This window comes from Corapipo altera, unplaced genomic scaffold (assembly GCF_003945725.1).
Source record: "Corapipo altera isolate COAL_440 unplaced genomic scaffold, ASM394572v1 0, whole genome shotgun sequence".
NCBI lineage: Eukaryota > Metazoa > Chordata > Aves > Passeriformes > Pipridae > Corapipo > Corapipo altera.
This window is the reverse complement of record NW_020884872.1, coordinates 41,620,423-41,646,798: the sequence shown is the minus strand read 5'-3', so window position 1 is coordinate 41,646,798 and position 26,376 is coordinate 41,620,423. Positions and strand designations below refer to the sequence as shown.

Sequence of the window (26,376 nt, the reverse complement as noted above, 5' to 3'; positions counted from 1 at the left end):
GCTGGAGGATCGCGGTGTCCGGCGGGTCCCGGTCCCCATCCCGATCCCGGGGATGCGGCGGCGGCTGCTGTGGCTGCTCTGCGCCGCCGCCGCCGGCTGCTGCTGTTGGGGCCCCGCCATGGGCAAGACGCTTCGCGGCGGCTTCGCCAGCGCCGCCGCCCGCCTCGAGCCGTGGCGGCCCGTGGCGCGCTTCCAGTTCCACGGTGGGTGCCCCGAGGTCGGGGAGCGGGAGAGCGGCTGCGCCGTCCCGGAACGCGGCTGCGGGGGGTGTGAGGAGCGGGGAGAGCGGCGGCTCCCGGGGGAGCCGCGGGGCGGGGAACGGGTTCAGCCCCGCAGCTCCCCGTCCTTCCCTCCCTCCTTCCTGCACTCTCTCCGCCGGGATGCTCAGCTGGTCCCATCCGCTGTTCCGGGCAGCAGCGGAACCCGTCCGGAGCGTGACGGGGCTGTTCCGAAGCGCTGGAAGCGAGAGTTGGGAGCAGCCCCGCGCTCTTTGTGACGGATGGAGAAGCGTCGCGCGTCCCCTCGTGTCCCGCAGCCTGGGGTGGGCACTCCCGTCCCAGTGTCCGGGAGAACAGAGGCGTTTTAGCTGTGACACGCATCCCTCCTTTCCTCCCGGGACCCCGCCGACCGGCAGCGATGCCAGCGCTGCAGGTGGCTGTGCCCCATCGCCGGGTGCTCCTGGTGTCACCACGCGTCAGGATGTAAAGTCTCACCTGGTTATTCCCAATGGCTTTTCTTTCCTGTGTTACTGACTCCTTGTTAGTAATAATTCCTGACTCTTAGCTAAGAGGCCTAGCAGCAGGCTGGGATCCTGTTGGAATGGCCACTGCAGAAGGCTGTGAACTGCTCTCCTTGCTACAGAAGTTTTATTCTGCAGAAGGAAGTGTACAAAAGCATGATGAGTGCCATGTAGGGTCAGCATGCTTTTCCTGGATGCTCAGAATTTCAGTAGCTTAGGCTGTTTTCTTTCCCATTGAGCCTCACGGCAGCAAGAGTTTTGCAGAATGCTTGAAAATCAAATGGGACGAAGGAAAAGATGACGAAAGCCAAACGGAGTTGGAGTGTGACCTTCCAGCACTGAATGAGAGGCGATAGATGGGGTGGAGATAGCTTGTGGAGTGACTTGAAGGCAGTTAATTATCACTGTCCTAGAAGATAATTGTAGAAGTGCTCTAAATAGATCTAAAGGAAAAAAAAGTACACTGCTTAAATCTGAGGAAAGACTGTTAAGATTAAAGATGAGTTGTGTAAGTGTAAGTGTTCAGATATAATTCTGTAAATTGATGTTGCATATTTGCTTAAAAATACTCCTCTTTTTGCATGAATACCAACATGAAGCTTTTTTTTAAATAGTGCAAAATCTTAGGCAAACTGTGGTTCATACAACATTTTACAGATACCAGGAGATCACCTTATCTGAGGTTTTATTGCAGGACCACTGTCTTGCAGCTGGCTGTGAACAGCAAACCATCCTTATCTGAAGGTAGTACTAGTCTGTTGACTCAAATCTAGCTGATGCCAAGGTTAGGGGGAAAGAAGATTACTCTTACAGATAAACATTCAAAGCTTGCTTAAACTTGAATGGAGTTTGTGCTCTTGCAGTACCAATTGATTTTTCTTCTACATTAAATTCTGCCTTTTAATTTAGGATACTCTTATGTTAAAGAAGTCTATGGCAATATATGAAAGAATTTATCAAAATAAATTTGAGGATTGTAGAAATACTCAGACAAGATAAATTGTGCCAAATGAGCTAGTTCTAAAATGACTGAAATATTTCTGTGTGTCAAGGTGCAGCCTATAGTGACAGGAGAAGGAGTGGTGGTTTCAAACTAAAGAGAGTAGGTTTAGATTAGACATTAGGGAAAAAATCTTTACTGTGAGGGTGATGAGGCACTGGAACAGGTTGTCCAGAGAAGTTGTGGATGTCCCATCCCTGAAATGTTTAAGGCCAGGTTGGATGAGGCTTTGAGCAACCTCGTCTAGTGGAAAGTGTCCCTGTCTGTGGCAGGGGAAATAGAAACTAAATCATCTTTTAAGTCCCTTCTAACCCAGGCCATTCTGCCATTCTGTGATTCTGTACACAGACTGACACATTAGAGAACACTTTTGAAGTTTGATTTTCTTTGTATCAATTTGACATCTGTCATCTCTGCAATTAAGTATTTTAACTCTAATCCATCCATAACATGAAAGCCCATTTACATGAGTTCTTCTGGTATTTCTCTTAAGCTCTCTTAAGAGCTACTCCACAATGCTTGTAATCATGCCACAAAGGTCATAAAATACTAGACTTTGAACCAGTTATTGAGGCTACTGAGGCACTGTCTTTAACCTGAGAAAATAAAATTTGGGGTGGGAGGAAGGAAAAAAGAAAAAGGTATCTGGAAGTCTGTTTAAAAAAAAAAAAGAGGGGGAAGGGAAGGCAAAGCAAAGCTTTTGTAGTAGAGAAGGTTAATGACATTTGGGCTATGTTGAAGGTTTGTTTAAGTGCCGTCACAGGGAATCGTGCATGTGGTGTTTTGTTAATGAGGTGTATAGAAATTGTTCCTGAAAGTCCATAATTACTTTTATTAGGAAGTAGTGGTAAAAATTTAAGAAATTATGTGAAGCTGTAGTGTGGCTACTTATAAAAAATCTGTGCCACACTGTGTGCTTGTAACTGACATCAAGGCAGAGTAGTTGATTTCATTTTTTCAATATCAAGGTGATCATGCTGTTCTGTGTGTCAGAATCAAGAATGTGGCAGTAGCTGTGACAAAAGCAGCTAGACTCCACCTCTTTCAAGCTCAGGAATGGCAGAAGCTGCAGAACAATATCCAGGATCACAGCTGTACAGGGAAGTTCTCTAAAGCTCAGCTGACAAGTAAGTTGCTACATTTTTCCCCCCTATAAATTAAATTACTGGTGTATTTAGAACCCTGTTGAGTTATCTATGTGTTTAGAATATTCATTTCAGTGAATTTTTGCATCAACCAGGACTTTGGCCTTCTGCAATTAAAAATTCTACAAGGAAATAAAATTGCTTTGTTTGCATCACTTCAGAAGACTTTGTTTTCAAGCTGTGATTTAGTAATACTGCTGGAAAATTAAATCCTCGACAAATAATGAATTTAATGCGAACAGCCAAACTTTATGACCAGTTTTAGCCTCATGCTCTCACTTGTTTGCAACTCAGAAAGGGTACGCGTTTGGCTGAAGTTTTCATTTAGTCATTCAGTACAGAGATTTTTCTTTAACTGTGCTTGGAGTAAAAGTCTGTCTCTTTGGTTTTTTAATCTCAAATTTTCTTGTAAAAAAGATTGTCATGAGTATATGAAAGAATTTACAGAGAAGACCATTTTCCTATGAAACTGAAGAACTTGAGAATCTAAATGTTTGGGACAGTCAAATATACTGCTTGAATTGTAACTTTTATTGCAGTGGACTGAAAAAAAAACTAGAGGCAAACTGCTGGAATCTGCTGCAGTTACCCCTAAACTTCTGAAGTGAATGCTCGTAAGGTTGGAGTATGTATCCCAAGTACAAAGTAAAAGGGTAATTTTGTACCTGCAAACCTTCTCTTAAACTACCTCATAATAAGTTTTTCTTTTCTGCAAAACTTAATCTGCATTATGTTACCTTCCTTTATAACTTGACTCTATTATAACTCAATGTTCTTTCACCCCTTAATTTTGTAATTTAATATTTGTCACTGAATCTCACATTCAAATGTTTTTAATATTTCAGCTAAGAATTATACCAGTATACAATATCCAGATTGTCCTTTTGTCTCTCATTTACAAAGGAACATTTCTCATTTGTCAGGAGGCTTCTGTTCTCCAGTTCCATGGAAATGGCATTTTCAAAGCTGAGAAAACAAAAATAAAATTGTATTTTCATGATAGCACAAACCTGTCATGCTTTGATATACAAAACATGTTAGCAAATTTTTCATACAGTATCGAAGATGAGCTAATCAGTATAAAGCTTAACGAGTACCCACCTAAATGTGAAAGAACAGTAAAACACTGAAGCATTGAGTTATGTAACTAGAAGACAAACAGACTGAAATAATAATTTTTGTACTATTTGTTAATCATAATAGTACCAAACTTAATTAAAGCATAAATATTCCTCTAAAAAATTAAATTAATATTAGAAGCTTCATTCAAAAATGTCTTAAGTGACTACAGCTCCTCTTTTAAATATGTTTCCTCTGTGCAGCCAGAATCCCTAGAGTAACAGATTGATCTCCTATAACATTGTCATAATGAAATCTTATACAGATGTCACTTCTAAGGGTGTAGTTTCCTTACACTTGACAAGAGCTGCACAGAAATGCTGCTAAAATAACTAGCAGTTGGTCCATCATTCCTCACTGTCCCAGCAGTGCACTCGCTGTCTTCTGCTGTATTTAGGAGTTGTATGACCACAGGGTGACTTGGATCTGTCTGCTGAAGTTGGGCAAAATCGATTACATATTTGTTTTATCTTACTTCATTTCCTCTGAGTTAGCTTGCAGATTTGACGGAAAACTGCTTAAACACACTCTGTGTGATCCTTAGTCTCGACGCAAATAACACGGTGTCAGAACTCAGCTGAGAGCTGAAATGGAAAGTAAAGCCACTCCTGTCAGCCACTGTTTGCCTTTCATTTGGATTAAGCACCACATGAAATCCTGGTTTGTGTGTTGTCCAAGGTTGTACTTCATGGTAATTGTTGGAAAGAAACAAATAGAATGATTCTTCCTGGATTCTAGTGTTGATCGGCTCATACCTTCAGAAAACAGAAAATAACTTCTTGTAGTTGAAACAGGTTTATTTGAATTACATAAATGTTTTTCACGGGTAGGCTTCAAATTAGAAATTAGTTCTAAATTTTGTCTACAAAATATTTAGGGAAAATGAGTTTGTTAGAGGATTGTTTTGTATGTGTGTTTGTGGCTTTTTTATTTAGAAAAACCTTTCATAAAAAAACCTTGGTTTGTAGGGGTTTTGATGAAATTTTTCTCTTTCTTCATCCCTATCCATTGTTATCCTAAACTATTAAGGTGAATTAATCTACAGTCCAGCCATGATATTGTTATTTCTCCTACAGAGATGACTTTCGTTTATGGTTGTGCTGATTAGCACTCCAGGTCGGTAATCAGTGTACACAGTACTTACAATTCTTGCAGTTTCACCCAAACATAAAGAGCCACAGGTTTCATCTGTGTCAAGAGTTTGTTTTGGAAAGATTGTGCTTCCTTAACTGTTGCTTTTAGGAAAGTGAGCAGATGAAACATCAGTCTCTTACACAGTTGCTTTTAAATGTAATCTGATTGAAATACACAGTTTTATTTGGCAATGGTTTCATCCCTTAACTGTCAATTGAAATTTAGTATATTACGATTTGGGGAAGATGCTGTGAAATATGCTACCTTGCACCTTTAAAACATGCATGCTGTTCTTTACAGAGCTCACATGCAGATGTTCCTATCTGTTGAAAACAGTGTAGAGTAAATTTCACAAAGGTACGTTTCATGCTGCAGAAGTATCTGTTGGGCAGTACAGAATAGCTAATCCTATCAGTACTGTTCTGGAGGGTGAAAGTGTGCTAAGCATAGGAGACACAGTTTGCAGTTACTGACTTCTGGCAGAAGAGAGCCCTCCCAGCAAAGCTAAAAGCTGAGAGGTGGAATGCGGTATGTACCCTCACCAACCCTTGCCTGCACCTGTTTGAAACAAAAGATGAAATTGGAGGTCTGGTCTCTGGTGTTATGGCTAGCTTTCAAGATTGTTTGCTATTGTATGTAGTTTATAACTTGTACACGATGTTGTGGATTTAAGTTTTATCTTCATTCAGAGTCTTATAAAAGCAAACTAATCAAGTATGTACTTTTGTTTCTTTGTGTTCTTCCAAAGTGACTGTGAACCACACAGAGCAAAATCTGACAGTGTCCCAGATTCCTTATCCGGAAACATGGTATGTGTTTTATGTAGACAAGTTTACCTGCGAGGAGAATTATTCTGAATCCGAGGATATTCAGTTTGAAATGATCTTACTAAACCCAGATGCAGAAGGGAATCCATTAGATCACTTTAGCGCAGGGGAATCGGGTAAGATTTTTTTTCTTAAAATTAGATTTGTAAGTTAAGGATCTGATCACTCAAATCAGTACTTACTATGCTTGGAAGAGTATGGGGAATGGATAGCAGAGTCTCTTATATTTCATATTCTGCATTCTTGTGGAGAGTAAATTTCATTTTCTATCAGTACAGAAAAATCCTTTCCTTTCTCGAGACTGACTTTCCAAAACTTACCTAAATGGAAGTATGTATGCACAAGGAAAGTTAGTGTTAACATCTTTGCTGGTCGGTATTTTTACCATCTCGAAATTCTAATCTTCTACTTCAATGTGAATTTAATCCCTGATTTTAATGAATTAATGTAATAGCTGTATGAAACTTGATTCTGTTCAACACGAGTACATGCACGATAAAACACTTTGGCAGTACAATTCCAGTTCACTGTCTTAGTCACAGGCTGTAGATTAGATTTGTCAGTCCTGATTTTGTTTTATTTAAGAAATGCAATTTTATATCTGTACATGTCCACAGTAAAATTACTTGAAGTGACTTGAGACAGCAGATAAAGATAAAATTTTATGCTTTGGATAATCCACCCTAATGCTTTGTTGCGGTGTGTAGCATCACTGCTCTGGGAGGCCTCATCAATGTGTCACTGACCTGGGTCTGTTGTGAGAGAAGGGCCCTATAGGCTTAGTCTACCTTCTTATACAGATAGAACCTACGTACCCAGAAAGAGCCGAATTGCTATGCTCAGAATCAGATGCCCTGCTGTCATTTTTGGTCTCAAGAGGATATAGAGGGAATGAAAGGGAGCTCCCTTTTTGAAAGGAGGAAAATATTCATGGAAACATTTAGCAGAATCTGTAAGAAAGTAGCACGTTAATCATCTGTTTTTCAAGGCTTATAACTGGACTTAACCTCTCTCTTTAATTTCTTATTCTATAAACCTAGTTGGCAGTTTTTATTTGATGAATTTGGTGTTCAGAAGTGAATTCTAAGTTAATTTAATTCTCAAAAAGCAGTAATAGCGTTCTTTTGCTAAATCAAGGGGCAAAGCAGCAATAAGACATCATGTGGCACTTTAAAGTGGTGTACAGACCTTCTAGAGAGGCATCTGAGCTCTGTACTAATTTTGTAGGAAGACTGAGCACTTGGAAGCAGAACTCTGAACAGCTTACACTCTGAGGTGTGTAAATTTGCTGGATGCATGTGTTTAGATCTAACAAGTAGGAAGCAAGGTGAGCTGCATATACCATGTCTTCCACATTTGCAGAAGAACACCTCTGTTTATTTGGGATTGAAACCTGCATCATTGCCATGAATCCTCAAGTTACGTGCATGTCTGCTTTCAAAGAACTGAGGAGAATTTCATCTCTCTCTCATTTTTAATTTTTTTTATGCATCTTTGAGAAATAATCTTTGTCATTTTTCCATAGAAACTTAGAACATGAGGGTATCAGAGAGAAGATCCAGCTTAATTTCTTGCTTCTTTCATGCAGGCAACTGAAAACTACATAGTTACATATGGTTTTAGTTAGGTCATCCTTCACTTCAGTTACTTTAATCTGTGGCCTGACAAAGGAGATCTGAAAATTAAATGGACTGTAAGGAAAGCATAGGAAAGAACTTGAGATTGTCACCTTGTGGTTAAGATGTTTGCCTTGAGAGATGAGGAGGCCTGACTTCTGATCCCTGGCAAATAATCTTTTATCATTTTATACGATAGGGCTTTTGTTATGTTAGTGTGGTATTGGTGTAATCTAGGATTTCTAAAGGCAGCTGAACAGGTAGACAGCATTTTGAAGATCTTTGAAGGTAGGGAATTTTAAATTAAGGTATATATGTTTTATTTTCTCTGTCAATTCTAGGTTCATTGAAAGTCAGGAAACTTAGAGAAGACAAATTGAAAATTATGCTTCTGTATTTTTTATATTTGGTTTTCAATGCCGTTTTCTCCTATCTCCTTTTGGTCTCAAGCCAATAATCTACACTCTGTCTGTGGTTGGAAGAAGCTTTCTATCATAAATGTTTAGTGTTTATTAAAAGCTAGTTGATTTTCCTAAAGAGTTTTCCATGTGTACTCACTCATCATGGTGAGAAACAACTTTTCCTTCTGAATCCTTGCTAACTTCAGTGGGTGTCTTCTGAAGCAGAAAGATAAAGAGTGAAAGAAAGAAAAAGTGATTTGATCTAAACCACATATTTTTGTCATTCATAAATCATACTTTTTTATTGGTGTACAAGAGAAACAGAGTGGCCCTGAATTTTTTAAGAGTCTTTATGAAGTTGTGTTCTTTTCTCACATTGCACTGTATGTGTGTCCAAAATGTTTCATTTTAGCCATAGAAATTATAATGCAAGCAACTATTTAGAACTCATCCAGTTCTAATGTGTTTCAGCTTAGATATTGAAATATGTATACATTATATTAAATATATACATATATATGTATGTATATACATTATATTGAAATGTGTATACACATATACAAATGTATATACATTATATGTGTATTGTTCTTCCCAATCTCTGGGTGAAACTGGTTGAAAGTTTTTAGCAGACTTATTTTACTGCTGGAAAAAAACCATTTTTTAGAATCTGATTCTGTGGGCACCACTAGGTTTCAAGGAAGGTTGGAGAAGGAAAACAGAAGTTTTCTGTGAGGAATGTTTATTTACCTGTTTCTGCCTGTAGCTCACTGGCTTTGATCCTTTGAGAGCTCATGATGGGTTGCAAAGCTTGTGGACAATAAAAAAGATTTCCAGGATCCAGATCGTAAGGGAGGCATTTTACCAGGCTACTGCTAGACTGAAAATTAGAGGACTTCGATTTTATAAATAATCTAAAAACTTTGGGATTTTTTTTTAGATTAGTGCAAAAAAATTCTCGCTAAGGACTAGTTATTGTTTTCTATTATTTGTATTATTTTTCTTTATCTAAAACTTTTGGGGCTTAGTCAGCCGTGCTTCTTGAACTACTTTATGCAGAGGAAGAGTGACACCCAGTGGTTAAAAAGATTAAATAGAAGTCTGTTCTGGGTTTCCTTTATCTCAGATTGTACCTTTACAAATGGAAACAAACAAAAGAGCTAAAATTGAGTCCTTTAATAAGTGTATTTCTGACTGTTTAAAAGGGCTACAATTATCTTCTGTGTATCAAGAAACTGTATTCCACTTTATCCTGTTTCCATAATTGCTGCAAACCTTTCCTACGCTCACAAAAGGTATTGTTGAATAAAAAATACTGTCAGGTCAAACAATAATCAGCTCTCTGTAAAAAAGACACCGACTGTCTTGGATAAAATTGACTAGGATTTAGACATTTTAACTGTACTTCCGCTTTTGGATGATAGTTGCTAAGTGTTATCCAATGATTATATATATAAAAAAACCATCTATTTTGGTTTAGTTGTTTTCTGCTAGTATAAATGTTTCTTTATTAAAACTAAGCTGTATTTCTTCTTTTTCACAGGATTACATGAATTCTTTTTCCTGCTTGTCCTAGCATACTTCATAACTGCTTGCATATATGCACAATCCCTATGGCAGACAATTAAGAAGCGTGGACCTATGCATGCTGTGTTAAAGGCGTTGACAATTGCATTACTGTTGCAGGCTGGTTCAGCTTTTGCCAACTACCTGCATTTTTCAAGGTATCTCTGCTCATTTTTGCTTTCAGTCTTTAGACTTGAAGAACAATGTGTTGTAAAGATCAGTACATGGTCTTACCTGTGATGATTGTGACAAAACATAGGACTGACCTTTGAATTGCATCATTGCCTAAACGTACTTTTAAGAGAGAACATGCATTTAAGACACATCCACTTAAAAATACAACCTTTTTATTCTTTTATCAGTTATTCTAAAGATGGCATAGGAGCTCCTTTTATGGGAAGTCTGGCAGAATGTGAGTATGCTTGTCTGCTGTTTCTTGCATATTCCTACACATGAATCTGCGTAATACATTAGCAAATGCTGTTATTAGACTGTATTATGATCTTGGACCATATCAGTGGATTTCTAATATAAAATACTAAAAATTGCTTTGCTCTTCCAAAAGAAAAAGCTTTGGTTTTCAGATGTTTACAATAACTGTATTTGAAGTTGTACAATTGGGATGTTTAGGATTTTTCAAAGGATTTTTTTATCTCAAGATTCCTTCATACAAACACTGAAATACATACCTATCATGAGTAAATGTTTCAGTACATGGAAAGGTTTTATGGAGTTTGCATGATTTAGAGAGGCAAACTGTTTAGGAAACTTAGTCAAATTTTATCGAGTGTGTCATTTCACTAACAAATTAACAATTATTATAATGAAAAAGTGTTTTACAGCACGAATTACATGATTAGCATGATGCAAAAAACACTTCTGTAAAGATTTGGTGCTAAAAAAGCATTTTTCTTCACTGTATAGATATTCTGAGTCCTCACTGGAACTAAATTCCTATAATATCCCTTTCCAAAATACACTAATTTATTCCTGTTGGTTTCTTCAGTATTAAACATTGTTGGGTAGTTTGGCATTTTTTCCTGCAGCTCACACTTGAAGCATTGGGGATTCTTTCTAAGCAAATGCATTGCCTTTTGATTGACTTGAAGCACCCAAAGAAAGCAGTACTTTGATCGTACTATGGAAAAATATTTCCCTTTGTAGAGTCCATTCAGAAGCCTGCAGTTGGAATTAACAGCCTCTTGATGGCACCTGGTACCACAGTAACTGCCTCTTTCTTGTTTTAACCATTTGAGTTAGCAGCTCCTTGCAGCCTCTCCAGCAACTGTATTAATAAACTTTGCCTCTCATCTCATGAAATGAAATTAAATGGAGAATATGGAGGTAGGGATAATTCCTCCCCGGTGTTAACTATCCACCCAGAACTTCAGAGAGGACAGCTACATGTTAGATTTTCTGTGTATGTGTTGTAGTGAAGAGTCCACTTTTATTTGGATAAAGCAAAGATTATAATGAACGAAACAATATTTTTGAATCAATAACTGAATTTCTAAAATTCAGTTAAGAAAGTTTTCCTTTCCTACTGTCTTTAAGGTTTGTGGTTTCCAAAACAGTAAAAGGGCAGAAGTGATAGAAAGGGGGAAAGCTTCAGTGGCAGTTACAATTCAGAAGAATAGCTGATGGGAAGTAGTATAGTTTGAAGGTGCTACCGTGTTTCCTGTATCACAACAGAAATCAGAGTTAAAAATAAATGTTAAAATTTCTATTAACTGCAGCGGAGCCAGAATGGCTTTTTAAAAGCCTGTTCAGATACTATTCTTTTCCTAATATGATTTAGTCTTTACCGTGTATGATCCTCAGTCTAATTTATTGCCTAAGCAAATCACATAAATGACAGAAATAATGCTGGCATTCAGAACCATTGCAAATAGTGGTCTTCTTTTGGTAAGAATGAAATGTGAAAAGTCAAAGACTATTATTATGCCTGTTGAATAGCCAAAAAAGATTGATTGTGATGAAATTGGACAGTTATGGAATCAGCTCAGTAACATATGACTTTACACTAACACTGGATATCATGGGATTATTGTAATTTTTTAAATTTTTTTCATGCTTGTTACTTTTGAGCAAGGTGTATGAGGTGTCAAAGATTAAAGCCGATACTGAATTTTTGTCTTACACAATTTTGTCTTGAATCCACTTGAATTGTTGCCACACTGAAGCAGAGCAATATATAGATTCAATATGCGATTGAAAGATGATGTCGGGCTATAACTCATAAGGCAGGTTATCTTAAGGAGTGACAGAAAATAAAATGCTTCCTAGTACATCCAGATTTGTTCAGTCATTTCTCTAGTTTGCATTTGTGACACTGGTTTGGCATACCTTGGGTTCATGTAACAATTCTTTTTCTATTGAGAGAGAAAATAGTTCCATGATGATTTTGCCCCAATCAGTGCTCGTTCATTTTATTAAAGAATGATCAAGTTTGTATTTACTAGAAGCTCTTGATACATCTTAAACAGCAAAGGTGGCTGAATACATTAAGAAGCATTTAAGTGTATAAACTGTGAGAATACCAAACATATCCAGGAATTACATGTTGAAGTCTGTTTTATATCCGTATCTTGATAGTATTGCTGAATGTCTGGGAAACATTGCAGCTGATCTTCATTGTATCCCTTGTATCCATATTAATCTCTGTAGAGTGGCAGCATTTTCTGTGCCGGTATTTTTAGTAAATGTGGAAGTACATTTATCTTTTTTAATACAGTCCAGTTGTATAAAAATAGAACTATGCTTTTTTTGTGACAGAAATACTACTCTTGTACCTGCTAGTCTAAGTGAAAATTACAAATAAGGAACAAATTCAATTGAACTAAAATATTAATTAAACAAAACAGAAAGCATCGTTGTGTGTAGAGCCCCATCTCTAGTTTCTGAACCGAATTTACAATTTACATAGTGTAAGAATCAATAATTTTTGTATGTCTATTCTGTGCCAGTAAAATGAGTCAGATCCCAACACCAGCTTGTAAATGGTTTGGTAAGTTTCAATCAAAGACTAAAGCTACCAATCACCCAGAAAGAAATCTTTAGGTTTTTCCTACTCTCAGTAGTACTACAGTGAGGCTAACAACTGAAGGCTTTAATATATTGTTGCTTGAAGTTTTCTTTATTCAGATACAGTTTCATACAGCTTCAAACACAGGTTTGAGACACTGATTAAGAATGTAACTTTATGGAGTATGTTTTAATTGTTCCCAAACAGAGGTAAAAATGGACATAGCAAAATGAAGCAAAGGTGCTTTGCATTTAATAAAATGAAATACAGGCAAGTTGTTGCTCTAAATGAAATTTGTGTTAGGGCTTTTCATTATATTTTCCCCTTTAAGTGTTTCAGAGTGGAATTTGTCCTAAATATTTGTGCTTTCTTTTGCAAGCTACTACATCCTTAAGACAAAGTACAATTAAAGTACAATGAAACTATCTGATTTTTGAACATCAAGTTCTTCAGAGCGAGGAAAGGAGTTCATTTCATCATGTTTCATATTTGCAGTATGATTAACATACATATGATTTTAGTTCTTTAGTATTTATAAGTCTGTTTATGTAGATGGACTCCTGAGCCCAGACTACTTTGACACAGGAGTGGGATTTGGAAGGTTGTGGCACTGTGCCCATGTTCTTGCAGAACTGCAGCATAACTGGAGGAAAGCTGATAGTGATCTGTTTGGTAACTGGAAACTCCACAAAAATCCACATTTTGTGGCAAAGCAGCCTCAGCTAGTCAAACTACCATCAAAATTATGACTAAAGGCAATACAGAGGCGTAAGCGTCCATCCTTCGTTTGTGTGTATACAGAAAGTTCCTCTTTGCTCTAGGAAAAAGAACTTTATTTTTATTGTGACTCTATTCATTTTTCTTTTGTTTTCAATAGTGTGTGACATAGTCTCACAGATACAAATGCTGTATTTATTATTGAGTCTATGTATGGGTTGGACAATAGGCAGAATGAAGAAATCTCATGGCAGACCTCTTCAGTGGGATTCCAGTCCAACGTCTACTGGCATTGCTGTAGTAGTTGTTGTTACACAGGTTTGTATTTTGTATTCATTCTTATACTGAAATATACAGCTGCTATTAAGTATGACAGAACTGTGAACCAAATAATTTCAATATTTTAATTCTATGAAGGAGGGAGTATCAAGACTGGAAAAAAGCCCACAGCATAATGTGCACCCAGTATGTCTAATAGGTAACACCACCTTCTCTTTACTTTAACAATTTAAGGTGTAGCTCCACAGTATGTTTTTGTTCAGCAGTAAAACCACTTAAGAAGTTCCCACAGGTTGCAAGCTGCTGTTTGTGCCAATTGTTTGTAGCATTATACTGTGAACCAGATCAGTGGAATGATCTAGACGAGGAAAAAAGAAAAAAGATATTTCAGCACAGTCATTTTACTGATCTGATGTGTAATGTGGTCCTATAAATAGTTGTAATCAGTACAACTGAGGCGTTGTGAATTGTATTATGGGGGGTGACAACCAGCAGCATGAGCAGAAAGACAAGGAAAGCTGATGTAAGAACGCCTTTCTGTCACCAAAAAATAAAAATCCTCAGTGCTTTCCTTTTGGAACCGCTGAAATAGAATGTCTAATGGTCCTTTCAATCAATATAAGGGAAATCTTGAAAGGTTCATGAGCAGGATTGGTCTTGCAAATATACAAATGGTCTGACACATAATTTCATTCAAATATTTTCCATTAGTATAAATTAGAAAGTCAAGTAAACCAGTAACTTAAAAGTAAATTATAATGGAGATTTCAACCCTGGTGGTGCCTTTTGTAAACAAATTTTTTTAAATCACATCATAAAGACAAGAGAATCTGAAAGCCATTGAGAAAGAGAAGAGCAGGGAGAAACTGGAGACAGTAATGAGGAAGAGATTATACTGAAGATTTTGTGCCATTTGGGTAGTATCTGTAATTAGTGTGGCTTCCAAACTAAATCAGTGGACTGCTAAAACATTAAGAGTAGCTGGGAGCTGACATTTCGTGCTAATTAAGAATATAAACCAAAGGCTATTAAGGTCAATGGGACTGTTGAAATTTAAAGATAGGTTCATTCCACCTTACTTTGACACCCATCTAGCACCAGAAATTTTACATACTGGTAGTAAAGGAGACTTCTAAAGTATTTAATTTTATTAATGCCTCTGCACTTGTGCTTGCATATGGGTGTGTTAGTACTCTGCCACTTGAGACTGGAAAGTTTTTGTTGTTGTTTCCTGTTACTAGACATAGAAAGGACACTCAGTATAATCAGCTTAATCTTTTTTTGTTTGTTACTTATGGTAAAAATTGGGGCAGATATCGTACATATATGCTGTTTCCCCCAAAGCTGACCCATTACACATTTGTGTTGACTCTTGGAGCAGCACTGGAGCATTAGCACAAAGTTGGCTATCTTACTTTTCACCATAAGGCATAGCTCTACCACATCTTCTCCTGGTAACATTGGGAATGTCAGGTTTGGCAGGAGTTTTGTAGGAACAGAGTATGGATATCGGAATATGTCACTGCCTGGGTACTTTTACACCCCTATCTCAGTGTCCACTGTCTACAGCAAAAGTTCCCTGACACCAAGAGTATCCCTGTCCCTTCTGGATAGGATATTTTCCATCTCATGGTTCAGTACCTTCTGCCAGATTTGTTCTCCTTAATACAAAGAGAAGCTGTTGAGCTCAGGGGAGCAGGATTTAGACTATCACCTCTATCAAAGGTGGTGATCTTAAGACTTCAGTCTCTGGATTAGTCAGTTTTTCACTGGTGTGTCTAGATTGACACAAGAGTTTGGCCTGTTGTAATCAATCAATGGGCACTTTTAATGACTAAAAACCTAGAATAACCTATTTCCTGTTCTGATCTTTCCCAGAGATTCTTATGGGAGAGCCATCTTCCTCCTATGCCAGAGTTTGGAGAGACTTACGTGGATAATCAGAGATGTTCTGAGGACTTGTTGTGAACGCTGCTGGAAACCATGTGCATTACCTTAATGCAGCAGATAGAGATTGCGCCCTGTTAGTTTTATTGATGTTCTACTGTACCTGTCCTCATCTTCAGGGAAGTCAAGCAAGTGGACAGCATGGGAAAACATGTTATTCTTCAGCCTAACTGCAGTTTTGACTGGCAAACTATCTGATCCTATTTGCCTGCTACTAGTTCAAATTACTCAGCCAAATTTCAGGATTTTTTCTCCTCTTTGTACTGATGCTATGAATTTTTAATTTTTATTCTTTCAGAAGCACTAGTAATTTCCCAGGCTATGTTTACAGGCTACCATCAGTGTAGAGTGGACACAGCCTCCTAGTAGCGAATCTGTTGTGCTCTTTGCGGCTGCAAGGAAGGAGGGACAAGTCTGCCATTCAGCATCTCCCTTTGCCATAACTTGTTCTTTATTTCAGCCGCAGAACACAAGATTCCCAGGCTGCTGTGCATTCATTCATTAAAGATTTCACTCTGCTGCTGGGGCACAAACCTTGTTCAGAGCTTCACTGATGGCAGGCCCTTTGTGTCACATAGGCCTGAGTAGTTTCAGCTTTCAGGGCTGATCAGAGAGGAGGCAATGGTTCTAGAAAGATAGCTGATTGCTCTGAACCTGACCAGAATGACATAGAACCTTACTGCATTAGATGCCACGCTTTACAGGGGTTCTTAGGTACACCCTAAAGGTGTGCTCAGAATGAACTCTACCTCTGACCTTAGCTCTGAATTTTTTTTTATTGTACTGGCATTGCATGGCATCAGATACCCGAGTACTAAATATAGTTAAAAACAGCTAATTAATCCACTTTGCTTTGCTGCTAGTTTTAATCTCCATTTTGCTTCCCCCTTGTCTCTGAGCAATGATCTGTCCCATGAGAACCTGCCTTTGCTGGAGATTGATATGTTATCTTGACTTGTCATACAGTCAGTGTTGGCGTAGCAAAAGGAAGGAGGAGTTCTACCATAATTGTTTCCTCATGACAAAAAGGAAGAGTGTCTGGTTCTTCGTCATATGGATGTGGAGGTTCATCTTGTATATCTGGAAAATCAGGATGATGTCCATGGCCATCACTCTTCTAGTATTTGAAGAGGAAGGTCACTACTGGACAGTGGTTGATGTCCACTGTGAACCAAGATAGGTCAGGAGTATGTGCAGGTGAAGTCAGGCATTCTGAATAGTGTATTATATAAACAAGGAGATGATCATTCTCTTTTACCTTATGAGGAAGCAGTTGTGACTTTAATGTCAGATATGTAGCTGGTGTGAGTCAGCTCTTCAGCTACCTGTCTTATCCAGTTCTTTTGTTTACAGCCTAAGCACAGTTGTTCTTCTGGATAACAATTAGAATTGTGCCCCCTGATTTCTTCTCAGAGCTCAAACACAGTTCCGCTCACTGCCAACAAAAAATATGTCTGCAATATCTGCTTCAGCAGGTTGGTGTCTGGGTGTTTTTCAGCTTGTTCCTGATATTGTAGCTGAGTTGATAGTTGCCCTGCTGTGATCAAGGTGAGGGACTTTAGGGCTTATTGACCTTAATTTCTTAACTAAATTTCAATTATTTTTTTAAATTTTCTCAACTAAAGAGATTTTTACTTCAGGATCACGCTAGTGTATGAAAGCCCTTCCTTCTTTGAGAACAGACTGCCTAATCCATTTTTACCTAGAAACACTCCATAGCACAGATTTCTCTTTTATAGGATCCTGGCAAGTGAGAATAGTCCTGGCTCATAGCAAGAGCAATGACAGATTCACGTTGTCCAAGTTTACACTGTGTTGCACTGACAGTTCCGTCTCTACCTCTAATGCCTCTGCCTTCTGCCTATTTTGGAATAATCTAATGAAGCTAAAGGAAGCTGGACTTCTGTGATCTTACATTGCTGTCACCATACAGAGCCTTTGATCAACTGATGTTGTGTTGTTTAAAGGACTAGTCCAGAGCATACCCTGCTGTCAGACACTATTTTCCTATGAGGATTTGGGCTTTGTTCTCATAATTCCTTTACTCCAGCTCTTTGTCATCTTCTCATGAAAGTGGCTTCCTTCATTGCTGTTACTATTGGTGTATATTAAGGAAAATATAGACCTTTGTGAGCTCTGGTTTTTAAGGTTAGGTAGATCCCAGGGATAGCTTAAAGTTTCTTCTTAAAGCAGTATCAAAGTTCCATCTCCATCAGCCAATATGATTTCCCCCCAGATGCTTGCTTGAGACAGGAAGATTCTATACGTAGGTTAAGGGGTTTTTTATTTTCTTAAGGAGAATATGTACAGTCCAGGGAAGTTAAATACTAGGCAGTTCTCAAGTGTAAATATCAAAAGGCAAAATGCTTACAAGACTGCAGTGATTCTGTAACTGGTAGAACTCTTGTTTGTTGTCTGAACATGTTCTAACTGGACTGAAATAACTTCTGTGATAGGAATTCATCAATTTCATGCCAAAACTAGTGCTATAGACACAATGTTAGCAGACACTGTGCTGTGTCTCAGGGATTGGGGAGCAATGTAGTCTTATTTCAGTCTTAGTCCTTGACAGAATTCTCAGTCAAGTAATTTGATCATTTGAAGGTTTGCTTGAAGTTACTCTATTTTGAGCATTATGGTGGGAAGATTTGAAGCCTATTGGTCAGATTGGTTACTAGTAATCAGCTGTGTTGAAGATGTGCACACTTTACATCTGTCCCTCTTCCATCCTTCTTCTATTTTCCATCCAGGTAGTTGAGGAGTGACTGAAACAACAGCAGCTGTGCTTGCTGTGTCATGGCCTAGGTAAGGGAGGGGGAAAGCATGAGAGTACCTGTGAGGATATTCTAAGTGATAATTATTCTAATACTAGACTGATGAGGCTCAAGGACATCCACTTTTGAAAGGCACAGGTGGATTACACACTTTTTAAAAATTTAATATCAGTAACCTTTTTGTCTTTATGTAGTTAATGTAGTGAGAAAACCTTTGAATGTGTTGAGAAAGGAATCTGACTAATTTATATTTCTAAATTGAGCCATACAGTGTCTGCTTGTGAAGGCCTTGAGAGCTACTTCACTCATAAATCAAATTTGCCTACCTTTTTTCAGAAAGCCTGCTTTATTAGGCACCTGAAACCTCAGTGCAAGTTAGATGTGTGCAGTAGGTGGACTGGATTCCAGTGTATATTCAAGTTTTAAAATGCCATTCAGCTGCTACATAATGCTGTGAGAGTCTAAGCTTTGTGTGTATTCTAATTTATAATGTTAGCATTCCTAAAGTCTTAAAAAGGTGTTCTTCAGCAAGACACCTTTTTTTATGCAAGTAGGCGCCTGCCTTCTTCCCAACTAAGATTCAGAAACTAGGCACTTGTTAGTCTGTTTTTCCTTGGAGAATATCAGTATTCTTTCTCAGAGTGCTTCTACAAAATTGGATTTTGCAGTAAATGGATACAACACTGGGAGTTAAGGAGGATTACTATCTTTTGTGTAGTTATCTTTTGGCTAGAGTGCTGTCCAGATGGTAGAACAGCATTTGGAACCTGTGACACTCCCTTTCCTAGACCCTAGCAGGTTTCTGAGCCAGTTGCTTGCAGAGCCAGGCTCGCTCACAGTTTCTGACCTAGCTGATGTTGAATTCTTTTCTCCACAATGGCACAGCTTCAATAGAAGGGGTGGAGAGTGGCCCACCCAAGAACAGCCTATAGCCTGGCAGTTGCAGCACTCTCCAAGGAGGTGGGAGATGTGAATTGGATATCCTTTAGGCAAAGAAAGGAATTGTGGGAGATCCAAGTTCAACCTGGGTGAATGCTTGAGCCTTTAGGCTATTGTATAAAAGGGGCAGCAGCACCACCCTCTTACTTCCCCATCTTTGAAAAGAAAAGTGAATCCTGTTAGGATTTTGAAAGAAAAGGCGTAGTCGCCTGCCTTTGAAACAAGCTTTACAGGTTGTGGATCACAAGTGGAAGGAGACACCTCCCTGTAGCTCTGTGAAATCATTTCAGTGGTCTTCCTGCAGAGTAGGCCGAGTGTTTAACGAGGTGATTATTCCAGATCTTCTTCTAAGGTGCCACATTGCTTCTATCCAAATTACAGGAAACTTTAACTTGTCGAACTTTCTTAAAGTTACAGAATTCAAGAAGTGAGACTGTTCCTGCCAGTTACAGCTGGAGTAATAGGTTATGCCAAAAAGCAGTTCAGGCTGGGGAGTTTTTTTGGTGTGTAGCATGGCCATCTCTAACAAGCAGAGTGGAACATGACCAGACAACTTAATCTGTGATGGGAAGGTTATTTAAAATTTATTGTAACCTCGTTTACTTGAAGTTTACTTTGCTGTCATTCTTTTCCAGAGCTTTTTGTTAATTTGGGAGCAGTTTGAAGATACAAATCACCACAGCTACCACTCGCACCATGGTTTAGCAAGCGGACTGCTTATTGGCCTCAGAATTTGTCTGGCTTTGTCACTGGCTGCTGGTCTTTACCAGATTATCACAGTGGAGAGAAGCACACTGAAAAGAGAGTTCTACATCACCTTTGCCAAAGTACGGGTTACATCGGGGAAACTGATCCCTTCTTCTATAAATATAATTGTGGCATGCAGTTGACTGAAGCACTAAACTCTTTTTCTCCATAAGACAGTTAATGTTCAAGTGTCTGATTTGATTACATTGCACTCTGTCATCATACTCTGAGTAGTCATTTTAACTTGACAAGGAGTATAGAGCTTTCTGAAACAGAAATCCCACCTTTCATTGTGTGGTTTTCATTCTGTTGATTGAAAATTAAACAATGGGTTCATAAAATAGAAATGTAAATGTAGTTCCTGTAACTGTCATCTCTTTCTTCTAAACTGACATGTAGTCATTTTACAACTTATACTCATCTTCTTTTTCAGGCCTGCATTCTCTGGTTTTTGTGCCACCCATGTCTTGCAACCATTGCTGTAATATTCAGAGAATATCAAAGAGAAAAGGTATGTACAGGCAAGATAAAAGAGATGGAATTTGAATACTAGTTGTTCTTCATGTTTAGTGTTTGTTAGCAAACTCATGCTCTTAGGCTGTTAATCTTATGACCCCAAAGCAACTTGAAAAGTCTTAGTCACACAACTCTCATTGATGCTAATATGAGTCATATTTTACAAAGGCATACAGGGTTCGAATCATCTAAGGGTAATCATTTCTAGGTTAAGGGAGGGAAAAGGGGAGATTATTAAGTCAAAGGAAAATGTGGAGGGGGTGTTTTGTTTTATTGTTTGCTTGTTTACTTTTAATTAAAAACACCTTGAGGATTCTTTTTACAAAGGTAGTAGAAAGATAAATCAGAGGATTTTTTTTTTTTTTTTTTTTTGGTTTTTGCTTTTTAGTCTTCCTCCTGTAAAAGCTTTATGTGGCTAAATAGGTCAGGGAACCTGTAGCTGAACTGCATTCTTTAGATCGAGAAGTCTATGTAAATATGTTGTTTGGTTTGTAAGCTCTAAACAGTTAAAAACAAAGGTAGACTCTCTGGGTTTCTCAGTTGCTTAAACATATTGAGAATTAGGGAACGACATGTGTGGAGCTTGCCATGTTCAGATGAAGTGCACTGCTATTCTCAGGTGATTGACTACCTCATTCCAGGGTAGGGTTTGCTTCTTTGCTTTATGCTTATAACCATCTGTGCATTTGTATGCAAATATATTCAGAAATTGAGTTTTTATTTGTGTAAAGGATATGTAAGGGAAAGAAAAGGTTCCACACTACATTTAATTTACAAAAAAAAAACTATGCAGAAAAAAATTACTCCTCTAGAGTTACTAATGAAGAGACTTTTTGTTGTTGCTTGATGAAAACCTCCTGAGGACAGGAGGACGATCTCTAGAGGTAGGATCAGGAAATGAATGTTTTTGCACTATTTTGAGCTTACTGAAGGGAGAGTACAATTACTCTGCTCTTGCATTTGAGCAAGTTTAACAATCGTGTGCAGCTGCAGTTCCTACACTATGATAATTTAGCTGTGTTTGCTTCTTTAAATGCACTTCAATACAATACACAAATGCACAATCAATAAATGCCCTAATTACTTAATAAAAACATGTATTTTAAAAGACTCTCTCTACATAAACTGAAGACTTTTTTTTTTTCCCTCAGAAACATTAATGCATTTAATAAATACTGCCGTGCACTGCTTTTACTGATGAAGAGACTTGAACTGAATAGAGGTCTGGCTAAGTGAGATTGATAAATCACTATCCTCAAAGCTCCGTGATTGTGCTAGTACAAAGTGTTTTCAGGCTTTCTTGGGGGTTTTTTCCCCACTCTGTTTGTTGTAAGAATAGAATATCTAAACATCACCTCTGCTTGTGAAACTGCATGGGTGGTGAATTGCAAGTCTGAAATTCCCCAGAACAGAGACTGCCAGAAGGGTTATGTGACTTGCCCAGGGCTATCTGCTGATTTAAAAACACCCAGGTGTGAGAGTCTGAATCCTGGACTTGAGGTACATGTTCAAATCTTTTGTAACTGCAGCAGTATTAAAAGGTTTCAAGTTAAACACTCGCACAGTATGCTGATAGAAATTTATTGCGCGTTGTTTGGTCAGAGGTTTTTTTTCACCTTTTCTTTTTCTCTCTTTTTTTGTCTCTAGATTATTACCATAGGTGTTATCCTCTGTCAGTGCATCTCCATGGTTATCCTCTACAGACTTTTTCTATCTCATAGTCTATATTGGGAGGTATCTTCACTGTCATCAGTGACATTGCCACTAACAGTATCCTCCGGACATAAAAATCGACATCACTTCTGAGGTGTTTAGGAAGAATACATTATGTTATAAATGTGCAATAATGACTTAAATATACAGGTATTTTTGTCACATGTGTGTGATACATTGGTTTCACTGGAAGACTGAGTGATAATATCAGACCTTTGGTCCGACAAGGTTGCTAGATTAATCTATTAAAAGTGTTGGGGAGTGTAAAAATCTGTAATTTTAATAGTTTTATAAATATTGTTTATTGGTAACATCTGGTGCTGAGCTGTATCACAGAAGAGTACAATGAATCTTTTCCATTCACAGACACCAAAAATGCCCATACTTTGTATCAATACTAGGTTTGAAGGTCTTACAAAATGCAGTTCTTAAAACATCTACATGCTCAAACAAGTTTGAAATAGGCCGGTTGTGAAATTGGTGTGATGCGTAACGATGAGTACAAGGTTTTTTTATTTTCATGCTTTAGAGAAAATGCATTTTATGTATCAGTATAAAAGATGGGGAAACAAAAGAGGGAGAATCCTCTAGAAAACACATGTAAAATGTTCACAACTGACTGCAAGAAACTTTCCTTTATTATTGGTGTAAAAGAAAAGCCTTTTTTGCAACTAATGTTCATACTGGTTAAAATTCTACTGGGAATATAGAGTTTGCCTCTTTTTTTTTTTTTAAATCAATGTAACTAAAAATTTCATCCAGTAATGCAGGTTTAAACAGTTTTTGAGGCTTAGAAGACATAGCAACATAAAGGTAATTAAAACAGCAGGCTTGCATCTTTTAAAGAAAAAAAAAGGCGAATAAACTGGAATGGGTGATGTGGTACTAGAATTTTAATCCTGATATAATTCATTTCTGTTACATTGAGGATTCAATCATAATTAAGCCATATACACAGATTAAATTAACAGAAGCATTTCAAATAAATGTTGGTTTCAGTCATCAACTACCCATGAATTCCTGCCCAAGGATACTTAATCAGGATTAAATTTTCTATGAATAATTGAAAAACAAAATACTCACTGGATTTGTTATAATCCATGTTGGCACTGGGTTCTAAGTAGTTGCCATCTTCCATCCATTGTAATAAAGCCATACTACTTTGTGATGCCCTAGCATTCAGAAAGCCAGTGTAAATATATACTTTATTGAAGTGCCTATTTATTGAGTATGATTAAATCATGCTGACATTTTTTCCTTCATAATAAGAACATACCTATTGCCATTGTGAGTGAATTCTTTTTTTCTATTTAGTTAATATTTGTCAAATTTTAGTCTTCATACATGTGTATTTCTTCACAAAATGGATTTTATTTTCTAGTAAATGAGTATTTGCTTTTTCTTAATGGTATTTAATTATGTCTCTGTGAAAACACAGGTTCTAGCTTTAAAATAGCCCTAACTTTTCCATTCATGTTTGCCTTAGTTGTGAGCATAGTTGAAACATAAGTCTGTTCCATTTTAGTTTAGAGGGAAAACTAGACATTTGCCTTTGACTAAGGCAAAATGGCAACATGACAAAGTTGCTCATTAAATCATCTCCTTTCTTATTGTTTGTAATTCAGATTAAGAATGGCAGGTTGAGGCTGGAAAAGATGAGATATTATGATTTCACACAATCTTCAGAATGATTAAAAGATTAATTATTACATTCCTCTGATAACCACACAAAAATATTATTGGTTAAAACTTCAGTCTTTATTTCCCCGCTTATCTTTGTACTTTTCATCTTCTCAAGAAAAAAGCATCCTGTTTTTGATAAGTCTCCAGTAATGCAAGTAGAAGTGTTCTATCTGTCTTCATGTATAAGACTTGAAATTCACACATAAAATAGAATTTTCTGATAGACAGAAGTACTACTTTACAGTTTGTGATCCATCATGATAAAAGTTTTAATCTATGCAGAAAAACCTCTGTGTGACTTTCAGAAGAGGCACTCCATTTGTTTTATTCTCCAGAAGTACTTTCTTACTTCCTGTAGTTCCTCTGACTTCAGTTAGTCAGTATTATGAAACCATTTACCTTAATTTCTCCTTATAAATATACCCTACAACAATTCATAATTAATTAGTGTAAGTAAGAAACATAAGGTGGTGTCTCTTAAATCTTGCCCAGATTACCCCACAAGTCAAGAGGTAACATTATCTTCTTAGTTTGGCATTGAATTCAGTTATTTGAAAATAAATTTTAATTTTACTATTACCGTAACTAGGAATTAAGTATCACTTTCTCATGGTAAGTGGTACAAAGGACATGCATTTCTGCCCAGATCTATTAGCAGTCTTTAAAAACCTATGCTCACCAACCTTATGTTGTTAAATAACTATTGTGTACTGTAGCAGTACATCATCATGACTGCAGTGATATTCAAGACATCAGTTAATTCAGTGGGGAGAGTCTTCAGGTATGACTAGTGACAAACTTACAGGTACATACTTACTTGTACTCTAGATTGTAGCTTACTGCCTCTGGATCATGCCAGAAGAGTGGTTCAGGTATGTGAAAGCCTCTCTCTTCTTTCTAACTTGCATCTCCTGTGAGACCAGCTGATAAGACCATGGGGTTTTTGTGCTTATCCACGCTGTTACCCGTTCTATCAATTTGGTTTCATAACCTCATCTTGAAAAAATAGCTTCCAGCCATCTTTAAGTTTTCTTCAATCCACACATCCTGACTTGAAAGCTTTTCTTCTAAAATGTGCTTTCTGTCACAAAAAAAAAAAAAAAAAATCTGTTTTCTGTCACAAACTGGGACTTTTTGGTACACCTGTCAGCTCTGCGTTAGGTGACAGCAGTGGACAGAAGCACTCCTCTGGTACAGCTGTAGCCCCACTGTGTACATGGTGCAGGTTTGGGCCCACTGAAACTGCTGCACACCTGAGGAATTCTCAGGGAGAGCTACACCAGCTCCAGGGTCCCTGCCACCTTACCACTACAAGAGGCTGGAGCAGGGTCCCTCTGAAGGCAGCACTTCTGTTGCTGGCCATGATGAGCAGCGCTGTCAAGTTGAGGTCAAAGGACGACGTCTTGAGAATTTCTGTGCATTGTACGGTTCTGTTTTAAATACAGTTGGGCATACAGTGTCTGCTAATTCTATTGCCAACACATTTTGGTGCTCAGAAAAGATGAATGTGTATTGACATGACTGCAAACTGAAGTTGGTTGTGCTCTGAAGAAATCCGCTTCTATGTGCAAGAGGGCATTGCCTGGCCAGCCATCACTTTTTCTGCTGGCACAGATGTCAGTTTGCGTCAGTTATGATTTATTGGTTGGGAGGGAGGATCCCAGTTCAGGAGACATGAGGGTGAGATCACCAACTTGGTGTACAAGACCCCCCAACAAGCTGTCAGGAGACATCATCCTGCATTGCTCCCGCCCAGTGATGTGGAGGCTTGTGCAGTTCTAGGGCTCATCGCAAGTCACCTAAGCTACTTGCTCCTGTTCTGCATAGACAGTGTTTATTGTATATTTATTTAAAGTGCTTCAGGTAGGAAAAATGAATATTTACAATTAAATATATGTAAATGGAAGTGGAAAGGCTTGATTGGAAAAATATCAGGTTTCTAATACATATTACAATACTAAGACCTCCCACACATGACAAACATTTATAGCCAGAATATTTCTTTTAATGAATATTTCTTTCTGGTTCTTATGCCAATGGAAAGCCATGCAAGTATCAAAATGTTTTTGTTTGCATCTCAATCCTCTACAGAACTGTTTTATTTAATTTGGCTCTAGTTTATTCTTTGCAATGTTCTGCCTCTAATTGATAGAATAAATGCTTTTTGGGCTGGCCAAGGCAGATGTTACGCTGTACCTTTTAACTTTTTGTGTGACTATGCAATTTACAAAGAGCAGGTGATCCTTGTGAATGTCAAACATTAAAAGAGAAAGTATTAAACTGTTCTTCAAAGGGTCCTTCTTTTCTAACTACAGTTAGATCCAACTGGGCTGTGATTTTCCAGTGAATCCGATTCCAGTTTAAGAAAAATCATTATTTTCTGCAAATCTATTTCCTGCCTTGCAAATTCTATGTCTCCCACTGCGCTCTGTCTCTGCCCTCCCCTCTCCCCCTCTCTCATACATATGATTTTGAGTGTAATGGGTGTC

The 26,376-nt window shown here is 37.9% G+C and overlaps 1 protein-coding gene across 1 annotated transcript; it reads left to right on the top strand.

Moving 5' to 3' along the window:
• Positions 1-26,172, top strand: GPR180 (G protein-coupled receptor 180). The gene is made up of 9 exons (XM_027645539.1): positions 1-203; positions 2,708-2,866; positions 5,886-6,080; positions 9,525-9,705; positions 9,910-9,959; positions 13,450-13,607; positions 19,864-20,055; positions 20,409-20,486; positions 22,139-26,172. Exons 1-9 carry the CDS (start codon positions 53-55, stop codon positions 22,295-22,297), a joined length of 1,323 nt encoding a protein of 440 aa, XP_027501340.1. The 5' UTR covers positions 1-52; the 3' UTR covers positions 22,298-26,172.
• The last annotated feature ends 204 nt before the right edge of the window (positions 26,173-26,376 follow it).

Excerpts from the sequence above, each read along its gene's own strand:
- GPR180 (XM_027645539.1), top strand. The coding sequence starts at position 53 with ATGCGGCGGCGGCTGCTGTGGCTGCTCTGCGCCGCCGCCGCCGGCTGC. Across the intron at positions 6,081-9,524 it reads CTTTAGCGCAGGGGAATCGG|GATTACATGAATTCTTTTTC; the intron begins GTAAGATTTTTT and ends TCTTTTTCACAG. Across the intron at positions 20,056-20,408 it reads TCTACATCACCTTTGCCAAA|GCCTGCATTCTCTGGTTTTT; the intron begins GTACGGGTTACA and ends CTTCTTTTTCAG.